At 45.5% G+C, this 19,338-nt stretch overlaps 1 protein-coding gene across 1 annotated transcript in view; it reads left to right on the forward strand.

The window, feature by feature from the left end:
* The first annotated feature begins 1,773 nt into the window (after window positions 1-1,773).
* LENG8 (leukocyte receptor cluster member 8) overlaps window positions 1,774-19,338 on the forward strand; it is a 381,640-nt gene continuing 364,075 nt past the window's right edge. Inside the window, exon 1 of the mRNA XM_069636827.1 lies at window positions 1,774-2,121. Within this exon, the coding sequence (XP_069492928.1) occupies window positions 2,084-2,121 (38 nt within the window). The 5' untranslated portion in view covers window positions 1,774-2,083. The remainder of the gene's footprint in view (window positions 2,122-19,338) is intronic.

The raw sequence follows: 19,338 nt of genomic DNA on the forward strand, positions 1-19,338 counted from the left end.
CAAACGATGGGCGCATTTCGATTGTCTTTGTTCACCAAGTAAAACTTAGTGTTGCAAGAGGTCCACTTTGTTTGTAGGAAGTGTACAGAAGTGCACTGACATTTTTGGTGTGACCAAGCGCTCTGTGAATGTAAAACATGTTGCCTCTTTGCCATATGTGTTCTGCTTTTACTGTGCTTTGCTTTTTCCCAATTAAACATTCCCAGCAATTTTTGCTCAGTCATTTTGTTGATTATTAATGCATTCCTTGATCCGGAGTGCAGTGCCCCAGCCTTTCGTAGGTGTTTTGTTTGTTTGTTACATTTCCAGTGATATGGACATTTCAATATGTAAAGTACTGTTGTGACATGTTGCCAGAAAAGAAAGGTGCAGACAAAGCTCAACCTGTCGGAAAATCTCTAAGTTGAATAATGTTTGAGCTTATAGCCGTCAGCAATTATGTCCTTGTATTGTATCATCCCAAAACTAATGATCAAAATAGTAAAGCAATGATGGGGCATATAGAAGTTGATGGGTAGTAAAAAAAATGACATGACAGGGTGTCAGATTTTCCTACCCCATCATATTTTCCTACCTCTGGGTGGATTGTCAAATGCCTGGTCTCGGTAGGATTTTCTGACGGGTAGCAAATCCCGTCACATTTTCCTACCTCTGGGTGCATTGTCAAATGCCTGGTCTTGGTAGGATTTTCTGACGGGGAGCAAAAAATAACATGACAGGGTGTCAGATTTTCCTACCCCGTCACATTTTCCTACCTCTGGGTGGATTGGCAAATGCCTGGTCTCGTTAGGATTTTCTGACAGGGAGCAAAGAATGACATGACAGGGTGTCAGATTTTCCTACCGTGTCAAAATTTCCTATCGGTAGGATTTTCTGACAGGTAGCAAAAAATGAAATTACAATTGCTTTCAGATGGACCTACCGATAGGATTCTCTGACAGATAGCAAAAAATGATGTTACACCGGCAGAACTTTCCGTCCCGTTGCAGACCGTCAGATGTAAATAAAAATACTTCCTTATCTCTGGGATATGCTCCGCTACAATTGACTAACGCTACGCACTTGTAACGCTTGCGCTATTTGACTAACCAGTAATCACAATATCATACCATAACAAACAATGAAGAAACCAAGAAAAATGCACTTAACTGGCTGCCTGGGCAGCAAAGAAAGAGGAGTTCATAAAATAATGGACAGGATTTATAAGGATGGACTACCATTGGTTTATTAAGGTCACATGTAGAAAAGACCAATAACACTATGGACTACAAAAAACTCTAAACACATGGAGATTGTAGTTTATTCGCATTTTTGTATGCTGTTATTGTTTAATGGAGCTGCTAAAACAGTAAAGTTGAGAGAAAAGCATAATCAGAGCCTCCAAGTCTTGACATAGAATCTTCACTATTTGAAACAAACGCATTTACCATCTTGTACACAGACCACAGTCAGTATTTTTTTTTTTTAACCAGCTAAGCATTCAAGGAAAAAGCCCACAGAGTTCTGTGATCAGAGTTCTAATAAAGAGGACCAACAATCCACCAGGGTTGAAAAATAACACCTGCCTGGCGTCCACGGCTTATACATAAATGGAATACGGCTGCGTTTAATAAAGTATGGAATGTTTCCTCAAGTTCTTTATTGCAACTATGTGACGTTACATGAGGATAGCATTTCGTTTCAGTTCAGTGAAGCGTCTGTGTCCTTCTTTTATGTTCATGCCTAACTGGTGTCCGTCTAATGTTACGTCACAGCTGCGTGCGGCTTTCAGTCACTTTTCCAAGTCAGTGACTCAGTGTAGCAATTCGCTTAAAGGAACTTTCCGCCATTTTGTGCCGAGGATTCTGTGAGAGCTTCCCAACAGTGGCTTTGGGAATAATAGAAAACCAGGAGTGGGCAGCGCCGCTAGTCGTGTGATTTCGGAGGAAGAGGCGCAGAGTACCCCACTGTCGCTCCTCTCTAGTGAGGAGCCAAGCCAGCCAGGCGCTGTGAAAGGACGAACCGCGGGGATCCGCCTCCATCTTAGATAATATAGGCCCTGACTGGGGCGGAGCGGTGACCGTGATCTGTCGGTCAGTCATTCATGGCGACCAATTTGGGAGACCCGCGTGGCGCCGGATGGTGAGAATTTTGATTTGTTAATCTATATTAAAGGCTCATTTCGTCCGATTACTATTCCGGAAATGGGCTTTCCGCGAAACCCTTTATGCAAGGATGACGTCACATTCACTGGCCCCATAAAGCAGACACCCACCCACATTAGACTCTGTAGAATTACAACAATCGACATTTTCCTAACACTTTACAAACCATGGTCCTCTTACATTCCCTAGTAAGCAGCTCGTGCTCCACTATCATGCAGTCGGGGGCTCGCTTTTTTTTTTCTTTCCCCTGTGATAATCTGGTGCTGTCCGCGTTCATTCGATGTCAAGACAGGAGGCGAGCAATATATATATTCATAGGGACTCCCTGTCTTTATCATAACTTCGTAGCGTCGTTTGTCTCAGAATTCGGTAGTTCTTATTGTGAGAAATACATGATCGGCTGGCTACACATTAATGTGTGCACTTAAATTTTAATTTGAGTTAACCTAAACATTTCTGTTTTGTAAATATTTTAAAACGACTCACATTGTTTTTAATTAGGTTACCTCCTAGTGCCCACGATCATAACTCTTAAGTCAAGTGTTGAAGCCAGAATTTGAAGCCAGTCTCAGATTTAGTAGGGCGACTCACATTTCTAAGTAGTGGGGGGAGGAGGGGAGGTGGTGGGAGTAATTGGTAATTAGGCGGTGGATGGTGGTTGTATCAGTATGTATGTTTATTTGTTTGTTACACGCCCAGACCCCGGGTGTCACGGCGTGGTTACAAGACAGCTTAGATAATAGTAAGCTATTGTTACATTGGTTACATTACATAGTTTACAAATATTAACTAACAAAATATTATATTGCAGATAATTTTCCATAGGTTCTAATATTGGTTGAATAACCAGGTTTTTAGCAATTTCTTGTAGGCCGTGAAAGAGGATTCTTTTTTTGATAGTAATATGTAGGGTGTTCCAATGTTTGGGGGCTAGGGCGGTGAAGCTGCTACCCCGGCTCTCATGGATTTGAAGCGGGGAGGAGCCAGGAGGAGTTTGTCGTTCGATCTTAATGATCTGTCATCTTTTGGGTGAAGAGTGTTGTTGAGATAGGTCCTTTTCTGGTCAGGCATTTATGTGTGATACATAATGTTATAAAGATGATTCTAGCTTTGATAGGGAGCCAATGAGCGTCCTTTCTGGTCTTGGAAATATTGTCTGATTTTTTTTTTTTTGTGCGGGGATGGCGGTACCATCGATGTTGATGGAGGAATAGTCAGGGTGGAGGGTTGCTATTTTGGCTGATGATCCTACAATGAGGACTTCTGTCTTCTCATCGTTGAGACAAAGGCTGTTTAAAGCCATCCAGTTTTGTATGATGTATATTTTATTGATAGTTACAGTGTCCTGGTCGTAGTTTACTGTAAGGGGTATAAGGATCTGGGTGTCGTCCGCAAAGTTTGTGGATATGACGCCCATGTCGTCTAGAGCTGAGAACAGGAGTTTGGTATACGCTTTGTATAGTGTAGGGGAGAGGCAGGAACCTTGGGGCACTCCTATGGGGACTGGGATGGGGTTGGCCGCTTCTTTCCCTATGGATACTCTGGAGGTACGGTCAGTTAGGAAGGATTTCACCCATGCAGTGGTTTCCCTGGGGAAGTTAAACTCTCTGGCGAGTGAGGTGCAGAGTTTATCATGGTCCACCAGGTCAAATGCTGCAGAAAGGTCCAACAGCAAGAGGATGCAGAGTTTCCCAGAATCTCTGATAGCATCCACCTGGATTTTGAGGTCCAGAAGGGCTGTTTCCGTACTGTGGTTAGGCCTAAAGCCTGATTGTCTGATGCCGAGAAGCTGATTAGATTCCAGATGGGTTTGGATTTGGTTGTAGGCTAATTTGTCAATGATTTTAGGTAAAAATGGCACTGTCGTTATGGGGCGATAGTCGGAATGGTGGGGTCTAGGTTCGTTTTTTTTTTTTTAGAAGCGGGGTAACCCAGGCTTCTTTGATGCTGGTAGGTACAATGTTGGAGTTGAAGGAGGCGTTGACAAATTTGGTGATGGTGGGTGTCGGGGTGGAGGCACAGGCTTTGACTAGTTTGGCTGGGACAGAGTCCCCTTTGCAATTGGACGCTTTAAGTTTGGATATGGTGTTGAATACAAGGTCTTGGGTGACGGGTGTGAATTGGAAGGAAGGGTTGGTGTTGTCACTAGAGGAGGCAACAGGGCTGGGGGAGTTTTTTCAGCTAGGATTAGATTTTGGCTGTGATTTTATTCTGCAACATAGCAATTTTGGAGGCGAGTGCGTCTTGTATGGTAGTGCACCATTCTTTGCTTGCATTAGTGGGTGTATCAGTAGTTGGGGGGGGTTTTCAAGTTCTCTGAGTATAGAGAAAAGCTCTTTGGAATCTGATGTTGCATTACTGATGCGAGCATTGTAGGCGTTGGCTTTGTGGGAAATGATGGTGGTTTTGTAGATAGTTTAGCATCTTTGAAGGCTTTGGCCGAGTCAGGGGAGGGGTGTTTGTTATGGGCGTGTTCAAGAGAGCGTTTTTTCCTTCTTAGGATGACTAGTTCTTCATTGAACTAGAAGTTAGGTTTTTTTTATTAACACGTCTTAAACTGGCGCCATTGTATCAATCGCTGTGGAGAGGCATTTGTGGTAATGCTCCGCGAAGGTGGTAGGATCATTGCTAATGATTGAGTGAGCTTCTAGAATTGTTTTCAGAGCGGGGTCAAGGTTCTCTACTGTGAGTTTTTTGGGATTTCTGCTTTCAATGGTGTCCATAATTCTGTCTTTAGGTGGGCAAGGATCGTCACTAGTGATGGTGAATTCTATGCAAAAGTGGTCTGTCCAGCTGAGAGGGGTGATTGGGCCTATAGTGATTTTGGTGTTTAGGGTGTGGATCCAATCCAGAGTTCTAACCTTGTTGTGGGTGGGGACATTTATGTGTTGGCAGAAGTTCATGTCATTAAGTGCCAGGAGAAGGCAGGTGGCTTTGGTGTCTTGGTCATCATTGAAGCCAAGATTCAGGTCACCAATGATGATGCATTTCATTTGGGGTTTAAGGATGGGTGCCAGTATTAGTGGGGTGTCTGTTTCTGGGTGGATATTGGTGCTAGGCGTTATGTATATAACCACAATGTTGATTGTGGTGTTTTCATTCATGGCTAGTTTAGCAAGCAGTAGTTCATATCCTGCAATTAATTCAATAGAGCTAGATCTTATTTTGAGTGTTTTTAGTTATGATAGCAACACCGCCACCTGGGGAGGTGGTTCTGTCGGCTCTGAGAATACAGTAGTCTGGTGGGACGGCTAGTGCTAACAGAGGGCCAGACGCTTGGTGTAACCAGGTTTCTGTAATTACTAATAGGTCTGCGTCAAGTTTGGTTATAAGATAACGTATTTCAATGGCGTGGGCTCCTAAGGAGCGGGCGTTGATAAGTGTATTTTTGAGGGTCACGGGAGGTTTGGTATCCTTTGTGGATGCATTCTTAACTGATAGGTTGCTAGGCTCTGTAGAGGTTCTCGAGGTGTTTGTGGCTATAGGGTGAGTTGGATTTTTGTTTGTTTTTGGGGGCCGTGGGTTTGGGTGGTGGGGTTATGGGGGTGTGATTGTAGTAGGGCAGTTTGGTGCGTGTTCTTAGGCGGGAAGTTCTCTCAATCCCTGAGACGGGGTGTTTTTTGTCATTGACTGATTGTTTGGGGAGTGTGCGTAGGTCGGTAGGATTGGTGGAGGTTGGGAGGTCTTCCTTAATTATAGTGCAGCGGTCCTTGGGGCTGAGAGTCTGATGAGGCACGGGAAGGGGGGTGTGACTGGGAGGAATGGGGTGGGGCAAGGGATAGGGTGGTGTCTCGGGCAGGCTAATTTGGTGAGGCCGTTAATGATGGTGAGGAAGTAGTTATTAGTGCAAGGGGTGTCAGCTTGGATGAGGCAGAAGGGGAACATGGTGAGCACTATCCGACCTATCATAGCTGAGAGCATTGAAGTGGTTGAGGTGAAGCTAGGCTAGCTTAGTCGATTACTGAAGGCAATGGTTGGGAGTGGTCATGGGATATGTTTGTTTATTGCAGTGTGTTTAGTTGATTTTAGGTTTCTGCTGCAATAGAGGTGTTAATGTGTGTTTTGTTAAGTGTTTGATGATGAGTATGCAGGATATAGGAAAGCTTTTAGTAGGGTTAGTTAGTCATGTTAGTAGTCTGTGCCCCACTGTGCAGTGGTTTTGTAGGTCTGGCAGGGTTCATATTCTTCTATGATGGTTTCTGTTTAAAAATGCTTTATTTCTTTGTGGGATCCAGGTTTTGGTTGTTCTGGGGTGTTTGTTACGTTGGCTGTTTCCCTTCGACTGTGTTTTCCTGTTTAGCTCGTTGAGTTAGACATGTTTTTAGCAATTTGCAGAATTTTAGGTCTTCTGTTCGTATTTTCTTCGTAATGAGTTCCAAGTTTGGGTAAGATACAGGACAATGCTGATCCACCAATTCTGCATTGTATATTGTTTTGGTTTGAGGCGAATGCCGTTAAGCGGTATCCGCTTGATTGTGCGTATGTGGAAGAATCACTTCAATACTACTGTATTGACTTGTGGTTCGTGTCATCAGTCCATTAATCTTCCACAGTTTTTAACCACTTTGGACAGTTCTGGGCGTTTCCCCATGTTGGTAGGCCGTGGGATGTGGTGTTGGTTCAACGGGTGGATAGGTGTCGTCATGATCTTCAGTTTTGTCTGGGTTCATTATGAGGCTGTTGGTACTCATCCGATGGTTTATTTCTGTAGGGCTGTTTATGTAAGGGTTGGGTCCGGTTTCCACTAGTGTTGATTTTGTAGATTGTGTGTAGTCTGTGAGGTTGTAGCATGTCAGACCATGTGTTTTTGATGAGGGGTCATGTCATAGATTTTTGGAAATGGAGGGCCAGTGTTTCTTTGGTGAGAAGTTTGCTACTCTTCTTTTAATACCTTTGTTGAACATTTCTTCTGAAGTAGTTTCTTTTGTTTGGTGGTTTTTGAGGTAGTTGCATTGATGGCATGTTTATTTTTCTACTGTGATCGTCCGCAATTTCATGTAGTTTTTGGGAAGGTATTGGGCATATTGCACAGGGGCAGCAGCGCGCTGGTCTTGGAAGCAAGACCATGCAGAGCAACAGATGCTTGAATCCTGGATCCATGTTTAAAAACCGAACTCTGGTACGGTATTAGGCACATTATAAAACACCAATACAATTGAATTGTTCCATGAGATTGGGGTTGATTATAATGTTTTTTTAGAAATGTTTGTTTGCATTTTTTTAGTTGATTTTGTAGATTTCCTTTCGTGGATTTGTGGTGGGTCTTTTGGCCTACTGAGATTTATTGACTTTTATCTTGACTGGTTTACATAGACGTATATGCTGTTGGTAATCAGTATTTTTTGTATTTTTTAAAAAATGTTAGTAGTTTTTTTTTTTTTTTTTGTTCAGGTTGATCGTAGTGCATTCTCCATGCTTTCTATAATTCTTGGTTGGTTTTCTTGAGTGCTCTTGGTTCTGCCGTGAACCATTCCGCTGCTCCTTTTTTTTTGGGATGGGTTGAAAGACTTCCGGGGCGTCAGTGTATCTATGTTTTGGTCTAGTGTGCCCCTGTGGGGAGTTAAATTGAAAATTTGTTTCAGGTGAAGGCTTGCCAGGTGGGCGCTGGCTGAGGGAATTGACAATGTTTCGTTTTCTCCAAACCAGATGTTAAATTCTCTCAGTATGATATTGTGTTACAGCAAATTTTGTGCTGTATGTGGGCAGTCTGTAAATGAGGACAAGTGAAGTAAATGTACTTGGTCGCAGAGTTTGAAGTTGAGTAGAGATTATAGTCTTATTGTCTTGTGTCGGGTGTCACGTGGGATCTCGCCAATACAAAATTACAACAGTAGTCATAAAAGGAGTTTATGCAGGCAAGAAGTAACTCGGGTTAATTCAGTTCCCAGATGCAGCTGGGACAGCTGTATTCAAACAGATCACGGAACAGAACTGTGAAAAGGCGCTGTCAAAGAAACAGCCCTAAATCTAAGACTTTTATAACAATCAAGCTAATTAACATTAGTAACTTTGCAGCATGAAAAAAATCTCCCCACTCCGAGTTGATTGGTGCTCACACATTATACCCATCTAGAAAAACATAATGTTCTGTGTGAGTCCACATACCTTCCCACATCACCCATAATTATAATGTTGATGTCGCACTCCAACCCCCACTTCCCACATTTGACAATTCATTGAAACATTTGAGGTGACCAGCAGAACTTGTTCATCTGTCTCGGCCATCTCGTCTACTTTCTCATGAGAAACGCTCTCTACCATGGCACTGTCGGGGCCTTGAACCGCAGACTTACCGATAAACAAATGTTGCATATTAAGAACTCTTCAACCTTCTTCCCAGGTGAAACATACTAAGGGGCAATATGAAACAGCTGTGGTTCTTTTGTCTTCATCTAAAAATCTTTTTTTTTTTTAATGGTTACGCTCTCCTTGCCTGTTGGTGGGACCAATGAGTTCTCATCTGTGATCTCGGAAAAAATTACTGTTTGCTTCTTATGATAAGAGCCTGGGATTGTGGGACCTGCGATGTGTTACCAGCCACTGCGGCTTTTTTGCAGATTAATGAAAAGCTAACACACGGTTACTGCAAAACATGCTGTAAGGCCTATTTACCGCATTTTAGCCTACCACTAAGTTTGTTTATACTTACCTGTGACCCTGCATTTCTTGTATATGTAAGTTGCTTTTATTTGGGCTTGACTTTAATAACGATTACAAGGAGCCCCCTTCCACCGTGCTACTCTTGCAATTGATGAGTGCGCGCCTTTTCACCGTGCAGAATGCATTTTTATTACAGTTTGATGGGTAGAGATGAGGCTGTGATATGATTTTTGTGGGCCACTGTGAAGCCTACTCCTCTTCTGCCTTCTGTTTGATCATAGATTTTGAAAGTTGTTTTGAAAGATTTCATGAGCTGCTAGTCAGCCATGTTTCTTTGTGTCACCTTCACTAGATTGATTAGGCTGCATTGTATTGTTTTTTTGGCATTGGTGTACGGTGCTTGTGGTTTGGGCGGGGAAGACTTCCCGGGTTGTCAATCAACAGGTTGAGTATTGCTGGATGTTCATGCGTTTTGTAGACGTTTTATCTGTTTCCTTGCTGAGTAGTTCCAATAAGTTGCTTGAGGGATCAATCTGCATTGTATTGATGTCTGTGGTGTCTATGGTGTGATTTCTCCAGTCTCTTGCAATAAAAAAGGTATTCAAGAAGGGGTGCACTCGGGTGTTGTAATCGAGCAATTGCAAATAATACGATTTTGGACCATGTATTGATCTGTTATATTTTTTGTTTTGGTGCATCTTACCTTGCGTTTAGTGACGTTAGTATATCTGCGTGCAAACTTGTGGTGAGCTAATCAGTTGGGCTTTTTCCCTAAGTTCAAGTGCCCTGGCACCAATGAGTCATACCTCTTTCTGACATGCGCTGCCGCAAACGATTTGCAACACCCCTTGCCATGACGTTCGTGCACTGCACAGACAATCTTCCTCTGTACGCATCCTATGAAATCATGTTTCTGCACTCAAAATGCTCATTCAATGCATACACGTATTTATTTAGTTGCTCCGCACAAACATTTATGGTATTTTACTTTGAAGCAATGAAGGGAGTAGAGATTTTAGTATATCTGTTTTGTATTCAAATGCACATTTTTTAAATGCATCTATCATTATAGTGGTGTGCCTCTCCCTAGATGGGATGTGGGGCAGTGTAGAAAGGGAGGTCAAAATGTCCTGCGTTTTGGTGGCAAAGTGTGAGGCCAATGCATTGCAGAGTGCCTGTGAAGGAGGAGAGGAGAGGAGGGGACTGCAGAGGGGTTGGCTAGTTCCCTGCAGATTTTGAAAAGTTCAGCCGAGTTATTGGATGCGCCGGAGACACGTGCCTGAATTGTGCATTATTTTCTCTGCACGAATGGCAAATTGCCTTTGGAGCAGGCGGTAGGCCAGTTTGTCAGAGGATGTGCCTGAGGTTAGCCACTTACGTTCTGCTGCCCCGCGTTTCAGGGCTGCAAGTTCGGAGTCGTACATCTGCAAGTTTGAGATAACTGCCCGGGCAGTTTTGCCTCAACAGGCTCTGGGGGCGTGAGAGAACCTGCTTTGTCTTCTCTGGGTAGTCTGATCTCTTCCCCTTTGACTAAAAGAGGAGTTGTAGTGCAAACAACCTCTCCAAACCTGTAGAGGCAGGTGATGTTGAGGCTGGCGAATGGCTGTCCCTAAAGATTTTGTAGCAGCCTTAGAAGCTTGTAGCTTTTTTTTAGGCTGTTTCCTGCCTTTGATCCAGAAAGGTTGGACCTATCGACCGGCATGTCCAGGAGCCTTGATTGGATGTCGAAGGCAAACCCAGACTTGCCTAACCAGGAAAATGTCCAGATTACTGCACTTGAGCCCATACACCAGCATGGTGCATCCAAGGCTTCACTGAAGGGACTGGCAGGAAGCCCCTGCTGCCTCCTCATTGGTGAGATTGTTAAAACCATCTCTCTCATCTTCCCTTGGGGAATGTTTGCTGCTGCCTGGGAAATTAGATTCCATAGTGTAGAAGTGTATTTCGTCAGATCATAAGATGCATTGATGGCTTTCAATGCCATACTTCCAGCAGATAATACCCTCTTGGCCAGTGCGTTGTATTTCTTATCGTCCCTGTTGGAGGGGGGTGGGGAATGATTGTATAAGTTGCAGCCTTTGAGGTGGTGATAGCCGTCTGCACCACCAAACTCTGGAGATGGGTGACTGGAAAGAAAGTTAGGGTCAACAGAAGGTCTGTACTGTACTTCTTCACCATCTCCTTGTTATATTTTATTTGTATCGCGCCCATACTCAAGTGTTTCAGAGCACGACGAGGCAAGGGAGGGGAACAAGGGAGGACAAAACAACAATCTTACTAGGCCCAATGACATTGAGAATGTGCAGGGGAGAGGGAATGGGGCAAGTGCGAGGGGCAGGGGAGGAGTGGAAAGTGCTGAACACGTGATGGGGGGGGGCTGGGGGGAACCTAGTATTGCGGCCATCAGGTGGTAAGTGCAAGAATAAGATGTAGACATTGGGTTTCTGATAAGTGCTGGAAGGGGACTGTAGGGTAGCAGATGCAGACCCAAGTGCAAGGGATGCCAGGGGGCAGTACAGGTGTGTGGCTGGGAGGGCAGGGATCTGGGCCAGAAATCGGAGTGTAACCAGGTGCCCAGTGCCAAAGCAGACAGATTAGCAGGGGAGTGGAAGACCGAAGGCAGAAGCAAAAAGTAAGGTATTGAGTTGCTTCCGGAACCGAAGATGGTTCTCAAGTTTCAGGGAGGCTGTTCCAGAGGGAGGACCTAGCCGAGAAAAGGGATCTAGTTGGTTGTCATCCTCATAGTACTTAAGTTTGAGCAGAGTGCAGCAATGCAGTGGGCCAGCGCTGCCAGGTATTGGTTGAAAAGTTTGGGAGAGAGGTTCGTCCCCTGGGGAACACCACAGGTAGAAAGTGAGATGGAGGAAAGGAAGGACCCAAGTTGGACCTGGAGGGTTGTTTGGAGTTGAAGGTCAGCCAGGCCAGGGTCTGATTAGTGATGCCCAGGTTTGATAAGTGATACCCTGATCATCACGGAGGCGATTGAGCAGGATGATATGTTTGTGTGTCAAAGGCAGAAGAAAGATCGAGTAGGATGAGGACAGATGGGATACTAGAATCAAGGTTGGTGAGTAGGTTCACAGCAGGAGTTGGTGTTGGTTTTTTGTCAATTTTCCAAAATGGGAATCCTTGGTGCTGTATGGAAGGGCAGCACAGGCTCCTACACTCTACAAAATATCTGTAAGGTCATCCTGGGTAATGTCCTTAGCAGGATGTCCCAAAGCGACATATTCATGACCATTCTATAGGCTGCATGTAGATCTGTTAAATTCCACCTTGGGAGTGGTATCCAGACGCTTGGCTTCTTTCAGATAAGTGGGTAGGTCTTCTAGCCGGGATTGTTCTGAGATCAACTCTTTTGGAGCATTGGGAATCACAAAACATTCCTACATGCCCACAGTATCTGAAAGCGAGCTAGCTCATACCTCTGCCTGACATATACTGCGATACAACTGCATGTTTGAAAGCCAAAATGTAGCGGGCCCGCCCATGTCTCAACTCGCCTCGGATGCTGCGCGTGACCGTTGGCAGCTGCCGCCGCTACCTCTGCCCCCTCCCAGGGCTCTAATCTCTCACCCTGGCCCAACTGATCGCTACCATTTCCTCTAACTTTTTGTTATACGGATTACACTCTGCTCCCCTCAGCAGCCTCTGCCTCTTTCGTTCCTGGCGGTCTATCCGTGATCCAGGATTGGTGCTCCAACGACCTCTGCCTTAATGCCAGTAAGACGGAGATCCTTCTCATTGGGACCCCTGCTCCCACCTCTTTCACTCTGGCCACCCTCCTTGGGCCCTCTTCCTTCGCCTTCCTTTGAGGCAAAAAACATTTGGTGTCGTCTTCGACTCCACCCTCTCCTTCTATCCGCACATCACATACCTTGCCAAGAATGCCCACTACCAGCTGACCTCTTCTGAGTTTTTTTTCCTTTTCTCACTTCCCCCAGAAGCTCTATCTCCAGAGCCCTGATTCTCTCTCGGCTGAACTACTGCAACAGCCTCTTTCTAAATCTGCCTTCCTTTACTCTCCACCCTCTGCAACTAATCCTGAACAGGACTGAGAGACTTATCCTTGGCCTCATGCCCAGTGACCAGATGTCTCCAGCCCTGAAATCACTTCACTGACTCCTGTTGGCTGCATCGTTCACAAGGCTTTCTGGGGCCATGGCCCGTACTACGTCCAGCGCTCTATTCCAAATGCCTTCCTTCTCAAGCCCTTCACTCAGCAACCTCCAACTCTCTCAGAAGGTTCTGCAGGCAAAGAATGGGGGGCGGGGTAGATCACCCTCCTCTGCAGGTGCATCCCTCTGGAATGACCTCCCTGCCCCTCTCAAACTTGAGCCGGACAACCTGATGTTCCGGAAGCAGCTCAAGACTTTTTCTCTGCTTTCTCTTTCCCTCCCCTGCTGACCACCTGTCCATGGTGCAGACTGGTTGCTTGGCTACCCTCAGTCTTCCTGGGTACCAGGCTCCTCCATGAGCAGTCTCCCCTGCACTGCCTTTGACCTACCGTGCACTTCGGAGCTGTAACACTAACCTCTACAGTCCCCTCCCTCTGCACAGCCGCGCTGCCCTAGCTGTAGTTACTCAGAGCATTGCTGCCCTCATTGCACTTCCTCCTTCCGCTCCCTGACCCTTCGCCCTTCCCCCCCTGCACCTGTGTTGTCGCACTTGCATGATCTGAATGACACAAAGCCTAGTAAGATAGTTTGTCTTGTCCTCCCTGTGTCTCCCCTCCCTTGTCTTGTTGCGCCTACAAACACTTGTGTACAGGCGTGTTATAAATGACTTATCATATATCCTACCCCAAAGGGTATGATGTCTTCCTTTTAAGATGGACCCAAAGCATCTGCAGGAATCCAACTTGGAAGTTGTCTCTGAGATGGACATTGAAGGTTCCTTCGAGGTGGAAAGCATAGATGCTTTTTTTTTTTCTTCGATGTCTCCATTGGTTGACTGTCACGGTTTATTACGCAGTCACACTCCACTCGGGGGAGTTCCTTTCCCCTCCATGAATGTGGCGCACAATAAATCGCTATGATTTTGATTGGTTCAGTTTGGTAAGGCCTCCAACCCGTCTCGCACCCAACCCAACAAGCACCTGGTGCCAGAATGGACTAAGAACCAGGCCGGTGTGTAGTAAGAATATATTAATATTTATTTAAACCAAATTTTACAGACTAACATCAGCCACCAATGCTGTGGCAACACAAGAACAAAATTGATAATACTGAGATATGCAGTCACAATTTAATTTTCAAATCACCCACCAATACAGAAAAAGAACAATTCAAGCGACAGTGATTGCTGATTTGGTTATAATACTTTTCTCCCAGCAGCCTCCACCCTCCAAACATCAATTAGACTTTATCCTTCTGAATTGAAGGCCAGTGGCAGAGAGTGCAAACTGGGAAAATCGTTTTGGGATTAGTTCTAATAAACATGCACTCTTTGGAAAAGGGATTCGAGGGGAAAAATGTGTTTGTTCTACTTGTTACCACAGATGCAAAATGAGGGACAGAAAAGCAATGGGAGAATTAGTTTTGCCACACCTAAACAGAACAGAGAGGGCTTTGTGGTTTTGGTCAGAGCACAATGGGAACAATGGGGCAATTTCGTTTTGCACCCTGCACATGCAAATGCACTACCAGGCTTCACACTTCTGATTTCAAATGAAGGGGGGTCAATGTGGAATTTCGTTTTGCACCCTGCACACTAACGTGGAAACATGGTTTTGGGATGAATTTGTTTGGCAGATCTTTGTCTATACCGGCTCAAAACACACTTGGAAGAGCTTGTTTGTTTCGAATGCTAACAAAACCCATCCCAGGATTTTTATAGGGGAATTCTTACCTTAATTAAATATGCTAGACAAACGGGATATACACAGATAAAAAGGATATTTTCCGAAAGGGAAATAACTAGAACACTACTTGAAAAAAGCAGGGCCTACACAATCTATGGCTTTGGGGTTTAGTTTATAGGATAGGCCTTAGAATGGGCATCAGGGAACAGCAGGGCACCGCTGGGATAGCAAGGGGGCCAGTGAAGGATCTCCTCTTAATCCCCCAAGGTGTCGGCTTCTATGGTTCCTGTCTCCAATGCAAGATTGGGGCCTCTCTGCTTGGATGTTTCTCGCAAGAGTTCATCAACAGGTTGCCTCCTGGAATAAGTGAAAAAGCCAACCCAGTTCTAATGTAAACTGGTCTACTTATAGGGCAAACAACATCGCAAACTTGTCATGTTTCCCCTGAAAGGGATTGGTTGGTTTGCTCTATCCAGCTCCCACCTGTGTGCTAATAACACGGAGAGGAGGGGTTTAAATAAGGAAAGCTGCGGGAGGAGAAAGCTTTGTCATCCTAAACTGACAGTGGGCACTCAGCATGTTCAAAACTCTAAAAATCTAACATGGGCAAGTACCCTCATTTTTTTTCAAATCTTTTCATGTATGAATATATTTTTTAACATTTTAAGGCAAATCAGATGCTAGTCTGAAGTCGGCACACCCTTCCTATGCAGAGTTTTTTTCTTCATTTACACAGGAGCCAGATCAGTGAAAAATATGCAACTTTATAGTTCCCATGTTAATTATTTCCTTCACCCCTGCTCTCGCTTCATCTTTGACTCCACACTCTCCCTGTCCTCTCACGTTTCAGACATCTCTCAAAAGAAATATCTAACTATCCGCTTCACCTTCTCGGGGGTACTCTACCTTTTCTCACTTTCCCCCAGATGCTGACTGTCTCCAGAGCTCTGGTTCTCTCAGGCTGGACCATTTTCAACAGCCTCTTCACCCTCCCTTCTGCCCTGCGCCCTTTGCAACTCATCCAGAACAGAAACGCAAGACTTGGCCTCAAGCCGGGGCACCACATCTCTCCGGCGCTGAAATCCCTCCACTGGCTCCCCGTAGCTGCAAGGATCAAATTCGGTCCTACCCAAATAATGTCCCTCACGAGCCCTTCACTCATCTACTGCCAACCTTCTGCGAGTGAGCCAGTTCTCCAAGCAGAGATTTGGAGGGAGATCCTTATCCCCAGCAGGTGCCTCCCTCTGGAATAGCCTCCCTGCCACCCTCCGGCTTGAGCTGGATCTCCTTAAATTCCGGAAACTCAAGACTTTCCACTTCTCCTCTCTCCCGCTACCCTGTTAACCCAGTTCTGTTTTCCATCCCTCCCTCTTCCTTGCAGCACGCTGCCTGGCCGTTGAGTGTACCTCAGAGTCTCACTGGTCCCCGGCACCCCCGACAGTCCTTTCGCACTTGCCTCAGGGCCCTACACATAACCCACACTCAATGCACTTGAGAAATGTACCCTAGAGAGTGGCTCTCTCTGCACATAACTCAGTCTCGCACTTGATTCCCTGCCCACCTCCGCTCCCCCACCGCCTCCCCCCGTGATCCTCTGTGCACTTGTTCGATCCGTACGCACTATGCCTGAAGATCGTATGTCTATTCTCCCTTGTCTTCACCCCTTAATTTCACTGTTAAAACTGCAGAATCGCCGGCAGGCTTATTTGCTGTCTCCCAAAACCGTTAAATGTATTTTTTACTCATTTACTCTGCCTGTGCAGACTATCGCATCAGAATTTCAAGGGTTATGAGCACCAGCGTTTTTCCCCCCCCCCCCTCTTCCCGCCCTCCTTGAGTGCTTTGAAACACTTGCCCGTCTATAGGCGCGCTATATACATAGACCATACCATACCAACTTTCAAATCTCTTGGAATCAAGAGAAGGCCCAAATCAAATTTTCATTAATAACTTTAGTTAAGTTTATCGCACAAAAATCGTTTTAGCATGGTTCAAGGGGGGTTATTGTCACCTTTTTAATAAAAGTCTGGATTGACCGTTGTGGCAGATACCCTGCCCCTTTTATGCTATGTGTTTTTCTATTAATTCAACTGCAGCCTTTTCCCTTTGTTCTCTTAAGTAGCATTAACCACTTTTTTTTAAACACATTTTATTGGTTTCAACTTAATTGTCAGACATTACACCAATCCATGGTGCACACGTAGTTTCCCAACCCCCCCCCCCTTCCCTCTCACCAGAGCCTCACAATACTGCAACTTCCCCTTCTTGTCCAATGGGTGTCACTTTCCTTGCAATCCGAGGTGTTGTCCCCTTCCGGTTCCTCCTGAGCAGACCCCGACAACGAGGCAACCAAATGCAACCAGGCTGTTAGAGTAGGGGAAGAGGAAGCAGGTACGCTATCGCTTCTCCCCCACACCACTGTTTCAGCATCCGCCTATTTCAGGAGGTCCCGCCACCAAGCCTCTGCTTTCGGCCTATTGCTTTCCTTCCAGCTCATGGCTACCCTGCCTTTAGCTAGAATATACGCCAGGTCTTTAAGTTTGCTCACATGTTTGCGCGGTCTAGGGAACCCACCCATCAGGGACGCCCACAGAGTCCACATCCAAGTTTATACCTTTATCTGCTAAGAGGTGTGCCACCTCCTTCCAGTATCTTGCTATTTCAGGGCATGCCCAAAACAGATGTACCATCCCTGCATCAACCTCCCCACATTTCGGACATGTCTGAATTCTGGCGTTCCTGAACTTGGCAATCTTCTTCAGGGGTCATATATGCCCTATGGGTAACATATAACTGAATCTGCTACAGTCTCGCATTTCTTGACACTTTCTTATGGTATCCTTGCATTCTGACCCATAGACGGTCTCCTATTGTTCCTCCTCCCTCCTCCCAGTCCCGCCTCATCTGGATCACCTCCTTCCCAACTTTCGACATCATTAGTTCGTAAATTCGGGAGACCTCATGGCCTCCATCGGACAGAGCTTCAAACGATTCTATGGCCGCTTTTGGTGGTCGGGTCAGTTCTGCTTCTGACCACATCACCTCTACTATTTTGACCAACTTGGTGTATGTAATATACTGCCCACCGTGTCCTCCCTCATTCTATCAAATTCTATTTTCTCCCCTTCCTGCCAAACATCTCCAATGGTTGTTACTCGTACCGGTTCCCAATGCTTTCTAATAGTCCTCAGTTACTCATCCACCCCCTTTAATGCCACTAGCGGCATCTGTGGGGAGCACAGAAGCGGGCTCCCCATCACTTGGCAGGCTCTTCGCCACATCGCCCTTCCCAGGTCTAGTAATGTGGACCCTTTCCCTTTTGGAGTTTCTGTCAACCACATCCATCCATTCATTCAAAAAGTAAGGTGCACATTCTGCCCTCAAATATTTGGACTCTGGTGTAGGGTCCTCGGACAACCATCCCGCCACATACTGAAGTTGACTAGCCAGGTAGTATACCTCAAAATTAGGCAATCTAATCCCAGCTTGCTCGTATGGGTTTTGCAGTTTCCACAGTGCTATTCTATTTCGTGAATTGTGCCAAATGAACCCATTGCATGTACTCTGTACCCTGGTTAAAAACCGCTTGGGTATCCTGTACGGGACATACGCAAAATAGTGTAGTAGCCTGGGTAATACGATCATCTTCAATAATGCCGCTCTACCCATCATAGTCAACGGTAACCGGGCCCAAGATACCATGCTGCTTTCCACTGCCTTCTCCGTGTTATGTTTGTTCATCCTCAACTTTGATACATTCAGGTACCTGGGAGTGGATATATATCAATTGTCCACCTTATCTGTAACACTGGCAGCTCCTGTCGTGGCATTCCAACATATCTACCCAGTGGGAACATACTAGATTTTGTAGGGTTGATCGTTCTGCCAGAGTATCTTGTATCGTTCCATTACCTCTAATATATATTGCAGGTTTTCCTCCGGGTATTTCAGGTATAGTAACATATCATCTCCGTAAAATGATATCACATGCTGTCCTTCTTTCGTACTGATTCCCACCTCACCATATTGTTGCCTTAAGTATATCGCCAGAGGTTCCAGTACCAGGATATAGAGCATCGGGGGGCTAAGGGCATCCCTGTCTGGTGCCTCTGCTCAGAGTCCACCGTTCCGATGTGATCGATCCTGTTCGGACCCTATTCACCAGCTCGCTGTATAGCAACTGGGCCAACTTCAAGTACACTGGTCCCATCCCATATTGCTTCAAAACAGCCATCAGCCATGGCCATTTAACTGAGTCTAAGGCTTTCACCGCATCCAGCAAGTCTATTGCTACCTTTTGGGGGCTCCCCTTTGTCCGGTCTATGACATGACACCTCCTAAGATTGTCTGAGATACACCTAAGCGGGACATACCCCGTCTGATCAGGATGTATACGTTTGTTTATTACCGGCTTTAATCTGTTAGCCATCACTGCAGTGAGTATCTTGCTATCCTGGTTGAGCATTGAGAGTGGTCTATAAGATCTGCAGTCCGTGCGCGGCTTATTTTTTATATATATATATATATATATATAGCATTTTTAATGCGCCTATACACAAGCGTTTCGAGGAGCGGAATAATCGCTTCCCTGAGGGTCTCTGGCAACCTTCCTCTGTCAAATGCCTCGTTTAGCATGGCTAACATTGGTGGGAGCAAATCTGCTTGATATGTTTTTATAATACTCACTTGGGAGACGTCCGCCCCGGGGGCTTGCTAGTGGGTAGTGTCTGGATCCCATGCTCTAAAACCTCTAGCGTGAGTGGGATCTCTAACCTCTCCCTATCCGCTTAG

This window comes from Ambystoma mexicanum, chromosome 1q (assembly GCF_040938575.1).
Source record: "Ambystoma mexicanum isolate Mex_15411 chromosome 1q, UKY_AmexF1_1, whole genome shotgun sequence".
In the NCBI taxonomy this organism is placed as follows: Eukaryota; Metazoa; Chordata; class Amphibia; order Caudata; family Ambystomatidae; genus Ambystoma; species Ambystoma mexicanum.